This window comes from Vanessa cardui, chromosome 4, assembly GCF_905220365.1.
Source record: "Vanessa cardui chromosome 4, ilVanCard2.1, whole genome shotgun sequence".
Classification (NCBI taxonomy): Eukaryota; Metazoa; Arthropoda; class Insecta; order Lepidoptera; family Nymphalidae; genus Vanessa; species Vanessa cardui.
This window is the reverse complement of record NC_061126.1, coordinates 15,158,557-15,173,079: the sequence shown is the minus strand read 5'-3', so window position 1 is coordinate 15,173,079 and position 14,523 is coordinate 15,158,557. Positions and strand designations below refer to the sequence as shown.

Below are 14,523 nucleotides of genomic sequence, written 5' to 3'. Positions count from 1 at the left end.
CCAAATTTTGTAGATATACGATACTCTGAATTCAGCCTTACATTTAATTCTAAACTTCTAGAAGTACTTGAATAGAGAATATTTTAATTTTGAGTACACCTTGAAGGTGATAAAGTATGTATCTACTATAGAAATTCTGCAATTATTCTTATTTATGTAACACTGATGCATAAAAGTCAAAGGTCACCAGATTAGATAGAAAGTTTTTATAATATTATGTTAAAAGAAGTAGAGTTATTTATTATGGATCAAAATAAAATATATTACACATTTGAAGGTCACGATGTTAACCGTTTAGGAGTCAAGGCGACTCGGCGGTGAGCTTAAAAAACGGAAGCAGTCATAAAATATCATAGAATATACTACTGATTTTCAAAGTGTGATCACTCCTAACCGACAGGGAAATTGTATGAAAGCATTTTCCAAATAAAATAATAAACTCCATCAACATACCAACTTTAAACAAAACAGTAACAAATGTAATGTGCTCGATCTATCGCGTAATCCTTACATTAAATATGGATTATAGTTCTTTAGAAAGCACATTTCAATACAGTCAATAATTTATTTATCAATATTTGATTGGATTAAAACAAAAACATAGACAATACAATAATAAATGTAAGCACGAATAGGCATCGAATCTTATAACTACTTAAAATATTCGATTCGTTAGTTGATCTCGATACTGAGGGAAAATGACGTATATAGTTTTATGGTGTTATAATACAAATTTATCCAAATTATTTACGCAAAGACAATAACAACAGTTATAATTATTCGGAATGGCTATGACTATATAGAATAAAGATTATTTGTGTAAGCGTTCTGCCGTACAACTGAAATATTGCATCGAATTCGGGTACCTCCTTTCATTGCTTATTCTAGTTTACAATCAAATGAGTAAATTTAAAATACAAAAAACCTTACCGGTACAAATTATGTCGCGTCAAAGCGATGTCAAAATTGTTTATTTATCATGTTATTGTCACGCTTATGTGTGATGTGAAAAAATAATAAATAATTAATTAAATGATGTATAGTAGGTAATACTAGATCGTACTAGTACAATAATTCGTATCGTATAGTTACTAATACGTATAGGTTTTCTATAATTATATTAAATTTAGTATCTGATCGAAGCGTTGGTCACGAAATGGAATAATATTAATAATAAAATAAAAACTAAAAAACGCAACTATATTTTCAAACTTTGCAAATAACCATAACCTAGCTCTTGTATATACATAATATGCTATTTGACTGGTTTTTAAATCAAATCAATTTTATATTATTTAGTAGAATTTAAGGAACCTAGTAGTTGCTTTTTTTATTTCTTGTACATATTTGCCGAAAAACATAATATTAAACATTCCATAAAATAACGCGCGAAAACGCTACTTGGACAATATGGTGCTACAATGGGGTCGGTGACGTCACTTTCCTGTATTTTAATCTGTGGTACATATAGTAGAAAAGCAAGGTTACAAGAAAATGACTTCATCATAAGCCCGGCCAATCAGGAGCGTTTTGTGTCACGTGACAAACGTTTGAAAAATTCATTTTTCTTTATGGATATTTGAATAAATTAAGTATTATTTACAACTTTCGATAGTTAATAACCATTTTTAAACTGATAATATACACTGATTATTAATTAAATAAATAAGAGCGAGACACTGTGCAATATAACACGAATATGACTGATTTTATTTTTCGACATTAGAAATTATTAATGAAAATATGTTTAATCTATTTACAATAAATATTTCTTTTTATTAAAAATTCTTTATCTGTTTCTGAAATAAGGAAACTTACATTCACTTTTTATAATCTTTGTAAATGCTATCAAGGTCATGTCATAAATATTATCAGGATAAATAAAATTGACACATGAAACACCAGTGAACTCATTCTATCTTTATCACACTAAGGTAACGCCTTACGTAGAAGAAATTTCACTTTGGATTTGAAGGTCAATCAAATTTGTAGTCATAATAGTCAGCTTCTATTGAAAGCTAATGGCTGCCGAACTCTATTCACGAAACAGCTGATGTGCATCGTTTGGGGTTTTTACTTACATTTAGTGACCTTACCGAGTAAACTCAATAATAATTATTAGATGAAACGTTACTCGAGTCATTACATTGTGTGGAATTCAGGGTTTGTGCTTTCAAGGTTTATTAGAAACATTATCCATAGAATCGAACATTTTGTAGATTGTTGGTCTTTTCAGATGTCACTGACCATACAACAAATTATTTTGGACGCTAAAAGACTCGCTGGCCGTCTCAAAGAACGTGAGACAGAAGCCGATACTCTGTTGACTGAAACTCAAACAGCTTACAGACAAATCTATACAATAAAACAGGTGAGGATATGAGCACGTACTTACTGTCACCAGATATAATATTTTGGAACCAATTTTTGGTTGCTACCTCGTTTTGTTTTATCATGATTGATATATTAAAGGAAGTAAATTAAAGTAATTAGTGATGATTACAATAATACAGGTACTATCATAATCTTTCTTAGTACTTAGCATTTTAAAAGTTAGTTATATATTGTGCCTATTATTTTTTAGTACAAAGAGGAAGTGGATACCCTTAATGAGTCATCTCGGGAGAGACCAAGGGGGGAACTTGTAGCAAGTATGGAGAGAGAATCTCGATTGATGAGGGATGTTCAGAGAGAGAATGGAGAGTTGAGAGCAGCTTTAGAAGATCACAGGAAAGCTCTAGAACTTATCATGTCCAAGTATCGACAGCATACTGAAAAGAGAATATGGGAGTCGAGGATAGACTTTACAGCAGCAATAAATGAAAAACAACAGGAAGTATGTTGATTTAATTATTACTTGAATTGCCTTTTAATTCAGAGTCTTTATATGTTGAGTACAGCTGCTATTGATTGATGATTTAGCTTATGACTCAATAAATCATTCATATATATATTTATTTAATATATAGGAGTAATTTTGCATGTTTTGATCTCAACCAAAATGCTCATATTTTTCATATCAATCTAAGTAAAAGAATTTGTCTAGGTCTCTTATTGATATTAGGAAATATCTTTGCTGGTAGATTGGACTCCCAATGTGAAGTTCATTGCATGCTGCAATGATAACATTAACAGAAATGCTTTGCACCAGATCCCTTCTCTGTTATAAATATATACAGCCTTATTAATCAAATATTACTAGAAAACTGTCACTAATTTTATCTACTTATGGCAATAACATTGTTATTCTTTTTTATAGTTGATTCGCCAACAGGCGGAGAGAATTAATGAGATGACAAGTGTTATGTACAAGGCAGTAAATATGGACGAAAATGGTGAGTCCAGAAGAGAAGAAGAGTTGTACCAAAGGCTGATTACTGAAAACAAGGTAAATAGTTTTGAATGCTGTTTTCTTTTTTTTTTTAAAACAACTATTTAAAAGAAAGTCTTCAAATTAAATGAGACCGAATAGGAGTGGAAAGTCAAATGATTTAGTGAAACCAATATATTGTGTAACATAATAGATTGCTTAATCATAAGTCCTGAAATATGTTTCAAATAAATACGCTCCTCCTGTTTTTTAATCTAATGATTTTTTTTTTATAGTGAAAAACTCTTAAAGGTTGTTTATTTTAGTATCTCAATTACCTAAATATTAATTAATTTTAAAAAATGTACTGTATTTACAATTTCTTTTAATGAGTATGACAAGTGACATGAATTCATCATCATCATCATTAAACATTTGGTATTAAAGTGAAATATACCCTTCACTTTAATATCTAATGAAATGAATACTCACTTAATTTCATTGCTATGAATATAAATTAAATAAAATTAATATTGAACCTTATATGTCACTCAGATATGAAATATAAATGAAAACAATAAATATACCAAGTCATTACCTTCATATGCTAAGCTATAAACAAGCAAAGCTTACAGAAGTAAGACCAGCTGAGCGATGATTGTGTGCTGAGCCACTATTATTGAGCATTATATAATCTAGGTGGTAAATTGACTTAGTATTACTTCAACTATCGAAAGTTTGGTTTAATGTAGAGCTAATTGGGAACATGCAATTATAATTTTTATGAAAATTTTGCTATTAAAATTTTAAAAAATGTGAAGGTTTAATATAATGTTGTTTTTTTAACAATAATTACGAATTAAAGTAACTTGAAACGGAATGCATTTCAAAATACTAATTAGCGTTCAGTGACGTCACTCCTGTTATGACTACTTATTTGAGGTTATAGTTGTCTTTCTTTCTAAAAAAAGTGAATATTGAAACTGAACGTGAAGTTAGGTTTGTCAAAGCAGACTCCAGATTCCTCTTTTCAGTTTGAAGCCACCTTTTTCTCAGTTCTGTGTCAGAAGGTCCACTCAAAAACCATTTATTTGAAAACATTGTTGAAGTAGATGAACACATTGGCACAAAACAATCAATTAAATACGGCTGTTCCCGGAGTATCGAGTAGTCCGTTATAAATTAAAAATTTTTTTATCTAAAGTCGACAAAAAATGCATAAGTTTGAAAGCCAGTGAGGACAAGTACGACCAATGGGCCAGTGACAGACAGCAGTGACGTCATACGAAATATATATATCCGTTTTCGTGTGAAAATTTAAATTGACATTTTAAAACCGCATTATTTGCAGTAAATTAGAGTGTTTTATAGTTTTAATATACTTGTGGTCTATCCTGTAGGATTTAATATTATTAAGAGTATCTAATGTTGCACTATTTATACTTGCTATATAACACTATCTCTTACAGCTGTGGGTTGGCTGGAAGAAATTTATTTTAGAAATAAGCCTGCCATTGTGAACAATAATTTCATGTGTCAAATTACCATGTAAAATTTCACAATGCAATAAAGAGTATTATTGTTATTATAGAAAACTCCATATATGGAGTTCCTTAAAATAGTCACGAAAATAAAAATATCGCATCTTCCCTATTAATTACAATAAATCTAGGTTTTAATTTTAACTATTTAAATAAAATATTAGGCAACAAACTAATTAAGTCATTTCAATAATATTGCAATTTCAATCTACCCTGATATGATACAAAGATTTTAATTCACAGATTTCAATTCAATGAATATTTTAATTTCAAGGAGTAAAAACGATTGACCTAAAATCAACCTACATTTTTTCTCTTTATTAAAATACAATAATAATCAAACTCTTATTATCTATTTATTTAAAAAAAAAAAACTTTGTTAAATAACATTAAAAGATGTATCTAAACAAAAAATGCTGCAGAGTATTTACTCATATAAGTGTTCCATATTGTTGTAATATGTGTAGGCAGACTTGAAAGCTGGGTCTGGGTTTTCAATGTGTTATATTTATATTATTATTTTTTTATTATTATACCTGTCTGAAGTCTCTGTTACTACAATTAGTAAATTATTCTAATATTTCTGAATTCACATCTTGTTGCTTTAACCTGAAAGGTTATATTTCCCATTTTAGCTTAAAGCTCAATGGGAGTTAATTAAGCCGCACTCTGTCTCACTATATTGTGTTTAATTTCCTGATTTTTATTTGCTAATTACAGGGCCTACGAGAAATGTTGAACTTGTCAAGGCGGTATGGATCAGATAAGGCATATGGACCACCCATGGAGGACAAGGATGTACAGACCGACGGGCCTCCACTCTCAGGGGCGTGACGCCCAGCAGTGGACCTCTGCCGCCTCTGAGCATTGGCCTCAGGCCACCAACTCCCTCACCCACACATACCATAACTCATCTCCCTACACATGTGAAATGTTCTCACAGACTGCTATCCGTGTACATGTGTTACTTCTTACTACCTGGTGTGCAGACAGGGTGTAAAATCACTGATGACGGTCATCGTTCCAGTATACAACTTATACTTTAAAGTTACATGCAGATTTTGGATTCTAGGTCTTTTGACAGCCTGTATCTTTCATATTTCTTATATAAAAATGTAACAAAATTACAATGAATAAATATGTATTCGAAATATAAATTTATTGTCATATAATACTATTCCTTCATTGGTTGTATTGATGTTGAATATTATAGACAAATACCTATAGTAATTGTAATGCAAAGTAGACTTACAGTATTTCTTATGATGTTATTGATGAGTGCAAATTCAGTATGTGTATTAATTCCTTTCATCAAATTCTATAAATAGGTTTAGCGCAAATATTCATATTATCCAACTATTACTTTTGTTTTGTATATCTCTGTTTTAAGTGTTTGTATTATCGTCCAGGAGCGAGTGATTAATTTCTTCCAGCAATGATCAATTAGAAATTTGGCCCTGGCTCCATGGTCGTATTGTCCTTGACACAAGTTTAATTATAAATGCTGTTTTGCTGCATGTTATGGCATGGACCAAATTGTTTAAGATAAAAGCACATAAATAAAAATATAATGTTATTATTTTATTAGTGTCGAACAATATACTCATAGATTGATTAAAACATGTTCATAGAATATTTCCCTCATCTACGTACAATAATTAAAACATCCACATTTATTATGTTAAATTTTTTTGATGTTTTGTACTTTTGACTGTTTAAATTTTACACAACTTTTAATTATGTGATTACATTAATAATTGCGTAAACGACTACTTTGAAAATGTATTCTCATTATCTTAAAAATAAGCTTGAGTAAGATTTAATGCATATAAATTTTTAATTACTTAAGTTTTTTGCTACTTAACAGATACAAATTTGTGTATGTCAGAAATGTTCCAGTATCTACTGGTCAATACTCATATACTACTGGTCATTTTTGAGGCCATCAGTGTGAAAGTGGCTTTCAACTATTTTAAAAATTATTGTCAAATTACATATTTTAACAACAGTATTTGATTCTAATTATTATTAAAAGTTAGGCTGCTTTATCGCTGAAGGCCAAAATTCATTGCTCGAATATTCTATTATTAATAGATACATTTTAAGTGTGCCTTGTATTTCTTATCCATTTTTTTTTCAAACAGGCTACGGAAATGTAAAGATGAATATGTACTTACTATACTTTTAAAGGGGAAATGAAACATTAGGATCATGTGTTGAATTTAAAAAGTTCTTATCTCTTTCGAGGGCATGGCTCACAGATTAAGGATGCTTATAAATCTATACTATAATATTTCTAGATGCAATGTGAGTCATCTGTATTAGAATGGTAAACGTCAAATTTCCTCAATTTACAATGTAGTACGTTAAATTGATATGCAATATTTTTTCATGCGGATAAGCTTTGGATGTTAGAAAATACTGTAGTTAGCGGTAGTCTTGGTAGATTTCGTGATTTTCGATCACGCTATAGCATGCGAGCAATATTATAGGGACTGGTTCATATAGATATACTTAGTCTATTGATTAAAGGACGATATGATTACTCAGTTTGTAAGAAAATTAACCGTCCTTCAGACTTGGCGCACTAACCTAAAATCAAAAAAAAAAAAAAACAGCAATAAAATCTTTCCTTTCGTTTAAAAACTCTAATAACGTATTTTTTTTTCAGCGAGCGTTATTTACCTCCATATTTTTTTTTGTATGTTTGATGAAATGTCATGTGCCATCTATTATTGGATTATAGTAATATGCCAGAAGAGTTCACGCAAGTGCCAGAATACTACCTACTACTACTAAAACAAGCGTAGTTTTTGACGACTAAGATATGATACTAGTTCAAATAATAATGATAATTTGCTAACTGTTCGTGTTATTAGTAGTTTTTAAAAGAGAGAAAGTGTTAATTCGGAAATTGAATAATAGTGAGTACATAGGTGTTCACGTATGCACTGGATGTTAGTATTTCGTACCAAAATAAAGATATGGACTATGGAGTTCAAACAATTGCTAATTTTAGAATGTTAAAGAAATTTAAAACGTATTAAAATGTTGGGTGTTACTAACTTGCAACAACGAAACAAAACCCTTGAATATAAATACCTATCTTGTTTTATAAATTCAAGGAATCCATAACTTTTAACCCATATAAGCTACTTTGAATTATTTATTCAACAATATCAATCTCTTACAAGACAATTTATAAGTAAAGTCCAGTGGTTTTCTGCGTAATTTAATGGTTTAATTGTTTTGGTACGGAATACTTATGTTTAATAAAATTGGTTGAAAACAAATAAGCCTTAAATATGTAAATCAAGTTCTAAGATTTATTAATAAATGATGCATAACTAGAAGTTTGTATAGATCATATTTTTGAATTGGATTTAGTATAAAATATTCAATAAAATTAAAGAAACATTTGTAAATTTATGGAAATCTTTTTAATGGAATCAGTAGTTGTAGCCAAAATTACTTGTTTTATTTTTATAAATAATGATAAAAATAATATTAAATTCGAGTTGAATGTTGAACGAAAAATGATTGGATTAGTCTATAATCTGCAATGATGTTGAAATAAACAGATATGTTATTAACGCGCAAAAAGTGAAGACTAAAAAACGTCCTAATTGTGACGTTTGCCTTTACTTGTTTGACGTAGTAATACGTTACATCATAATTACGTAGTAATATGTACGTTTTGCGTAATTAAAACATCTAGTTATCCCTTTTACTTATTGTTTTTATCAAGCTATCCTTTTTACTTTTAACGAAATGTAAAAATAAACTAAAATAAACGGTCCCCGGCGCGGCACACGTTTTTCTGTTGTTTAGTATGGATATAACATATCTGTTTATTAGAATATCATTGATAATCTGTATACAATTTAATTGAATTAAATTTGCTTGTACTGAGCGTTTGATATGTTAAGATTGTTTATGACGAAATTATACTCAAATATAATTATTATTCTGAAGTGAAAATGGTTTATAATTTCTATTAAACAATAATTTTTTGCAGATATTTTAATCATAATGTTAGTTGTTAATTGTTACCTCATGTGTTAAAGCCGACAGGATTTAAATTTATTAGCACAAACAGTTCACGTTAGTAATTAGTTTCCTATTTCGAATTCACAACCATTATGTATCTTTAAGTAAATATACAACCAAAATCAAAGATCGTTAAATCTTGGGCATTAAGTGAAAGAACATTGTTAATGTATATTAATTATAACAATTTAATATTTTGTTACTATGATTGAGGTTGAATGTTACAAATTCCCATTTTCAATATATATAAATATTTAATTGTACCCTTCAAGGAGACCTGTGTTTATTCAAATAAATCTGTGCCTGAGCAAACATAAATGAAACAATTGCTTTTAGGTTTCGTAGTATTTCAGATGTAGTATATAGATTATTTTTGTCCACAAAGTTATGGGGATCACTGGATCACATATGTTAAGACCAATAGATTATTTTTACCTTAACTCAGCAAGTTGTAATTGCTATAGCGGATAGATTGTAATGATTATTATTATTTTGATTAAATTGAGGTTTTTTATTATCTTTGTTATGCAAATTATTGTATTCAAAGTGAAAAAATAGTTTAGTATAAAAAGTTAAATTTAGAAAGAGTTCAAACTTGTATGGATTTATAAGTGTACCTACTAACAAAATACACATCGGAATTATAGTATTTAGTATAAATATTACATATTACAATAGAGCTCTACTTTTCAAAATTTATAAGATTAGATAATGATGTAGTGCTGCCGTCTTAGTGCTTTAAGAGGTTTGAAATGAAAGAATACAATAAATAGATAATTTAGATGTTAACAAATTTCATTTATGTATGTTTGGAGATCACAAAAATAAATAGAATTTAATAGATACATTACTGGTAGAAGCATCATGAAGTATGGTTAACATAACAAGTACCTTTTCTGGTAATATTGTGAGTGATAGGATATACATAAGAAGTTTTCTGCTGTAGAACAAAAAGTAGTGCTAAATTTAATAATAATGTATCTGTAAAATTTCAATTGACAAATATACAGTATAAAAAAACATGGTTCATTTATTTTTGCCACTTACACTCAACCAGGAATAATCTAAAAAGTAGTTACTCTTATATTGTCATTAAAAAAAACAAGTTTTTTTTTGGAACAGCCTTTCATTAATATGCACACACACACACCATAAGCAATGAACACTAGGCTAACTAGAACAAGTCAATCACAACATTAATAATTTAAGTTTTATAGAAAAATGTGTCCAACTTAGGTTTTACTAAAGTTATTTAATTGAATATTTGACTTAAATCTATTTTGATATAATTTTTTGAATTACTTTATCAAACATCTTAGCTATATTAAAAATGGTTAGTTGAACTCCTGGCATCTTTGATCTGTGTTGTAGTTTGCCATTGTTTAGTTATTCATGGATAATAATGGTAATATTTTATTTTTATCTATATTTTTTATTGAAATATAAATCAAAATCAGATTTAAATAAATTGTATATTCTGTCTTATCAAATAACACACATTTCACAAGTTCACCTACACATTTTTATATCTTCCGTAAATCATACTCTCGTCTGAGTATATTCAACAGGGAATTTAAAAGAATGTTGACCAAGGGCTTGAATATTGGGCAGCAAACCTGCGTTGGGGATTATATTCCAAGACAGTGTCAGTGTAACATTGTTGTGACCTCTGTAAAAAAGCCATATATTAAGATTAGAAGGAAAATCTTTAATGCAATATACATATAATTAAAAATGTGAATATTTCAGTGTACAAAATGATTTTTCAAACTCACTTTAAACCATTTCCATCATCCCAGAAATAGTATTTTGTGTTCATGTTTTTAAAATCTAGGACAGCATTCTCCCCTCTCAAAATTATTTTATCCCATAAAACAACCTGGTTTAACTCATTATTAGGTGTGACATATTCAGCGGTGAGGTACAGGAACAATTGTTTTACATTCCAGTTGAAAAGGTTGGACAAATCTGTTTTGAGATCAAATGTTAAATAGCCAAGATCATTTCTTTCCCTAGAGGCACCATAGTCTGGAACATTCTTTCTGAAAGGAAAAAATATTTTGTTTATAAAGCCTGTTTATGCATCAAGCATTCAGCATCATATTAAAAATATTAGACATTGTTTATTAATGATTGCCGTTTCAATTTCAATAATCTATTCCCACACAACTAAAACATTAAAATTAACATTTTTGTTTATATTTTCGTTAATACCATAAAACTGGAAAGTATACATATGCCTGTGTAGTTTACTTCTGTTTTAGGTTATGTGAGGACTGGTACATTTTTTAATAAATTAAAGATTGAATTCACTTACACGACCACTTTAACCGTATTCATCTGAGCTGTAGTTCTATAATCCACAGTTAATGTGGAAAGAAAACACAGAAATGTTAAACATGCTAAAACACTGAGAGTGTATGTTAATATAGCATTAACTCTTGTTAAAACAGAATACATTTTGAGGAAATGTTTATTTTGCCGTGGTGGATAAAAATTCCACCGCAATGGAAGCGAAAATTTATAATTTTGGAATTGAATTACTTTCTGTTAGCTGACGATGACAACTAAGTGACATTAGAGACACGTCACACTATCTTCGTGTACATGTACCGATTAGTCATGCAATTATAACCCATATTGTAAGTGAATAAGTTTCATTTACGATTTATTTATACGTTCGTTCCGTTTTAAAGAAATTCTGTATATAACCATATACATTTTTATGAGTGCAACACTTTTAATTTTCATTACAAAAAATAATCATTTATTTTTATTTTTAGATAACTGAGAAATTTATTCGATAAATAATCTGAATGAAAATATATTATACTTTTTATACTCTCACGATAACACTATTCAAGTGAGATTCATTAGTATATTTGTTTTGTGTATAGTAAGAAAGTAATAATTATAGCACCTTGTTTATATTTCGAGTAAATTATTTTAGATTTTAAAAACATTTAAATGAAGTACAATTTTCGAAATTGATTCGAAAAATTATCAATAAAGGAAAAATATATTTATATACCAATTATTTATATTGAATCCACAGTTATATCCTACAAATAAAAATAAAAACCATGACCGTGTGGAATTGTTTTGAAAACTCGCAGCATTTCGCCATTTAGTGGCGAAATGCTGCCTTCAGTGGAAGTAATAAAACGAGGTGATATTATTTATTTAAAGCCTTTTTTCGCACTATTCTTCCAGGCTCGTTATTAATTAATTACTTAATTGGTTATATTTTTTTTTTTTAAATACTGATTCGCTGGTCTTGTAGCTCATAGGACGGATCTCGTAGTCCTGAGTTCAGATTTCAAGCAGGGCCATTAAACAGTAAAATGATTTTCTGTCATGAACTTCACGTAAGGTTGTTAGAGTTTGTAGTGTTTTTGCTTTATGTAATGTAATAAAACAATACACATTTTATATGGTATGTTTAATAAATATTTTTTTAATAGATATGATTAATAAATAAAATATGAAGTTAATTGTTAAATAAACTTAAGATTAAATAAAGTGAAATCATTATTTATGATTAACATTGTTCCAAGAATAAAGGACAATATGGGGATGACGGAGAGTGTAGACGCGGAGTTGCAGGGCACACCGCCAGGTAAACTGCGACAAAAACATACTTTTGTCGCGAAACTTCCTTTAACTTCTTCATAACAACCACTGGTTATTGCGGTATTATTAGCATCTAAAGCTCTAGTGCACATGTACGTTGAATTTTCCGCTGAAAGTAAAGAAATGTATTTAAGTTTTAATTTATTTGTAAAATAATTTACTAAGTTCAGAAATGTTAGTATATTACATTATAATTTAATAATCAATATCAATAAACAAAATTTAAATATCGAACGTTTTTATGCAGTATCTTTTTATTGTCTTCATACTATAATATTGATTTAAATTAAAAAAAAATTATTAACTCACCTTGTCCGTTGAAGTAAAAAGTATATTTTGCACATACGTCATTGTTTTGTAGCGTACATGACGCTTGTTCAGAATGATGAGTCCAAATGTACTCGACATCCGGCCAAGTTCCGTCATCTGTAAGTTATAAACAATAGTTTTGCATTTTAAAAATAATCTATTTAAAAAATATAAATATTGAATATATTACTCATCGTAGCTTTTTTATTTTACAAATGATTTTTTTTATTTTATTAAGTGGTATAAAAAATGTAATACAGTTTAATTTACCACTGTATTGGTATTTCAGTGAGTTTTATGAAATGTACATTGATCGTTTATTTAAGCATCGCTTGTCTTAAATTTTCGCGATTATTACACATTGAAAAAAACTAGTTATAACGGATTTGATCTCCTATATTAATTATTTATATGTCACATATATTATTATGTCAACAAATTATTAATATACGCGATTCAAATCCGTTATAACTGGTTTCATTTCAATAAGCATCGCTTGTTACTAATCAGTGACCACAGATTCACTAAAACATAACATTGCTCAGTATTTCAGCGACTGCAAGATTGTTGAAGGATGAGTTTATTGACGCATTAGCGATATAAGGAATTATTAATATTTCTTACAGTGCCATGGCATATTGGCCACTCACCATCAGGTGGTTTATTTGTTTGTCTGCTTGTCTATTCTACTAAATAAAGTTAGCATCTTACATGATACAACGAGTGGAAGTTGACAAGGTACTTTATCGTAGAGTTTTGTTGCAATATCACATGTTGCGTTCAGGAATATGGATTCATTCGTGTAACGAGGTCCTAGCCATGTGAACTGGAAACATCGCGAACTGTTGCTGCGGTCGGTGTTCGCTATTACAGTTTTACCTGGAATAGATTAAATATTTTATTGCATAACTTTTATTATTATGACTTTTTAATAATTATAGCTTTTTTTTTAGTTTTATAGTGGCCGGTGTCACGTAGGAAATATTAAAGCATAATAATACTCACAAATGCTAACTATCAATCAATTTCTAGAAACAAACCTAATTTTTCTCTCACAAAAATATATTGCTTTTGAAATTATTATTGAAGTTTTTATATATTTATTTTTATTTGAATTTGGCCCACTAAGAAGGTACGAAGCAAGATATCAATAAAACACAAATGTATACTTACAGAAGGCTGTCAGGACAATTGTTATTATAAAACTTTTAAACATGATGCGTGACCATTGAACAGTTTGTCTTTGTTACACAATAATCATTTAAATCCAATAAACGAAATGTTTTCTTTCGATTTCGTGCAAGTGGACTTCCTATCTGTGTTTTGTTACTTATCGATTTAAAAGTAAAAACTTCTTTAACGCTAATTATGATATCTTTTAAAATATAAATACAATAGGAGCTACGTATGTATGGATCGCTTATCTTGGTATTTGAAGACCGCTTGCAAGATTTTATTGTCCTGATAACTTTATCAATTCCTTATACTGCGCCGAATGATTAATTCAAATCAATGTTTATTACCTTTTGATTTATCAATTAATACCTACATAATTAAATAGAGTAATTTATCGCTCTTGTAGTTTTGTTAAAAGTGTCAGTTTCATTGTGAAGACTATGGGTTCGATACGAGGTAGCTGCTTTAGTTGGATTGAGTTTCGCCTTCGATGATATTCCTTTG

At 29.1% G+C, this 14,523-nt stretch overlaps 2 protein-coding genes across 2 annotated transcripts; one reads left to right on the top strand and one right to left on the bottom strand.

The window, feature by feature from the left end:
- Positions 1 to 1,992: 1,992 nt before the first annotated feature.
- On the top strand, positions 1,993 to 6,771 carry LOC124544524 (FGFR1 oncogene partner 2 homolog). The gene is made up of 5 exons (XM_047123122.1): positions 1,993 to 2,163; positions 2,237 to 2,371; positions 2,585 to 2,836; positions 3,260 to 3,388; positions 5,572 to 6,771. The coding sequence occupies exons 2-5, from the start codon at positions 2,237 to 2,239 to the stop codon at positions 5,683 to 5,685; spliced, it is 630 nt and encodes a 209-aa protein (XP_046979078.1). The 5' UTR covers positions 1,993 to 2,163; the 3' UTR covers positions 5,686 to 6,771.
- Positions 6,772 to 9,673: 2,902 nt separating this feature from the next.
- Positions 9,674 to 14,216, bottom strand: LOC124544523 (signal peptidase complex subunit 3). Its single transcript, XM_047123121.1, has 7 exons — positions 14,017 to 14,216; positions 13,555 to 13,722; positions 12,844 to 12,960; positions 12,542 to 12,643; positions 11,219 to 11,387; positions 10,677 to 10,943; positions 9,674 to 10,570 (listed from the first exon to the last, which is right to left on the bottom strand). The coding sequence occupies exons 1-7, from the start codon at positions 14,057 to 14,059 to the stop codon at positions 10,441 to 10,443; spliced, it is 996 nt and encodes a 331-aa protein (XP_046979077.1). The 5' UTR covers positions 14,060 to 14,216; the 3' UTR covers positions 9,674 to 10,440.
- Between the last annotated feature and the right edge of the window lie 307 nt (positions 14,217 to 14,523).

Excerpts from the sequence above, each read along its gene's own strand:
- LOC124544524 (XM_047123122.1), top strand. The coding sequence starts at position 2,237 with ATGTCACTGACCATACAACAAATTATTTTGGACGCTAAAAGACTCGCT. Across the intron at positions 2,372-2,584 it reads AAATCTATACAATAAAACAG|TACAAAGAGGAAGTGGATAC; the intron begins GTGAGGATATGA and ends ATTATTTTTTAG. Across the intron at positions 2,837-3,259 it reads TAAATGAAAAACAACAGGAA|TTGATTCGCCAACAGGCGGA; the intron begins GTATGTTGATTT and ends TCTTTTTTATAG.
- LOC124544523 (XM_047123121.1), bottom strand. The coding sequence starts at position 14,059 with ATGTTTAAAAGTTTTATAATAACAATTGTCCTGACAGCCTTCT. Across the intron at positions 13,723-14,016 it reads AATTGTCCTGACAGCCTTCT|GTAAAACTGTAATAGCGAAC; the intron begins GTAAGTATACAT and ends AATCTATTCCAG. Across the intron at positions 12,644-12,843 it reads TTTTTACTTCAACGGACAAG|CGGAAAATTCAACGTACATG; the intron begins GTGAGTTAATAA and ends CTTTACTTTCAG.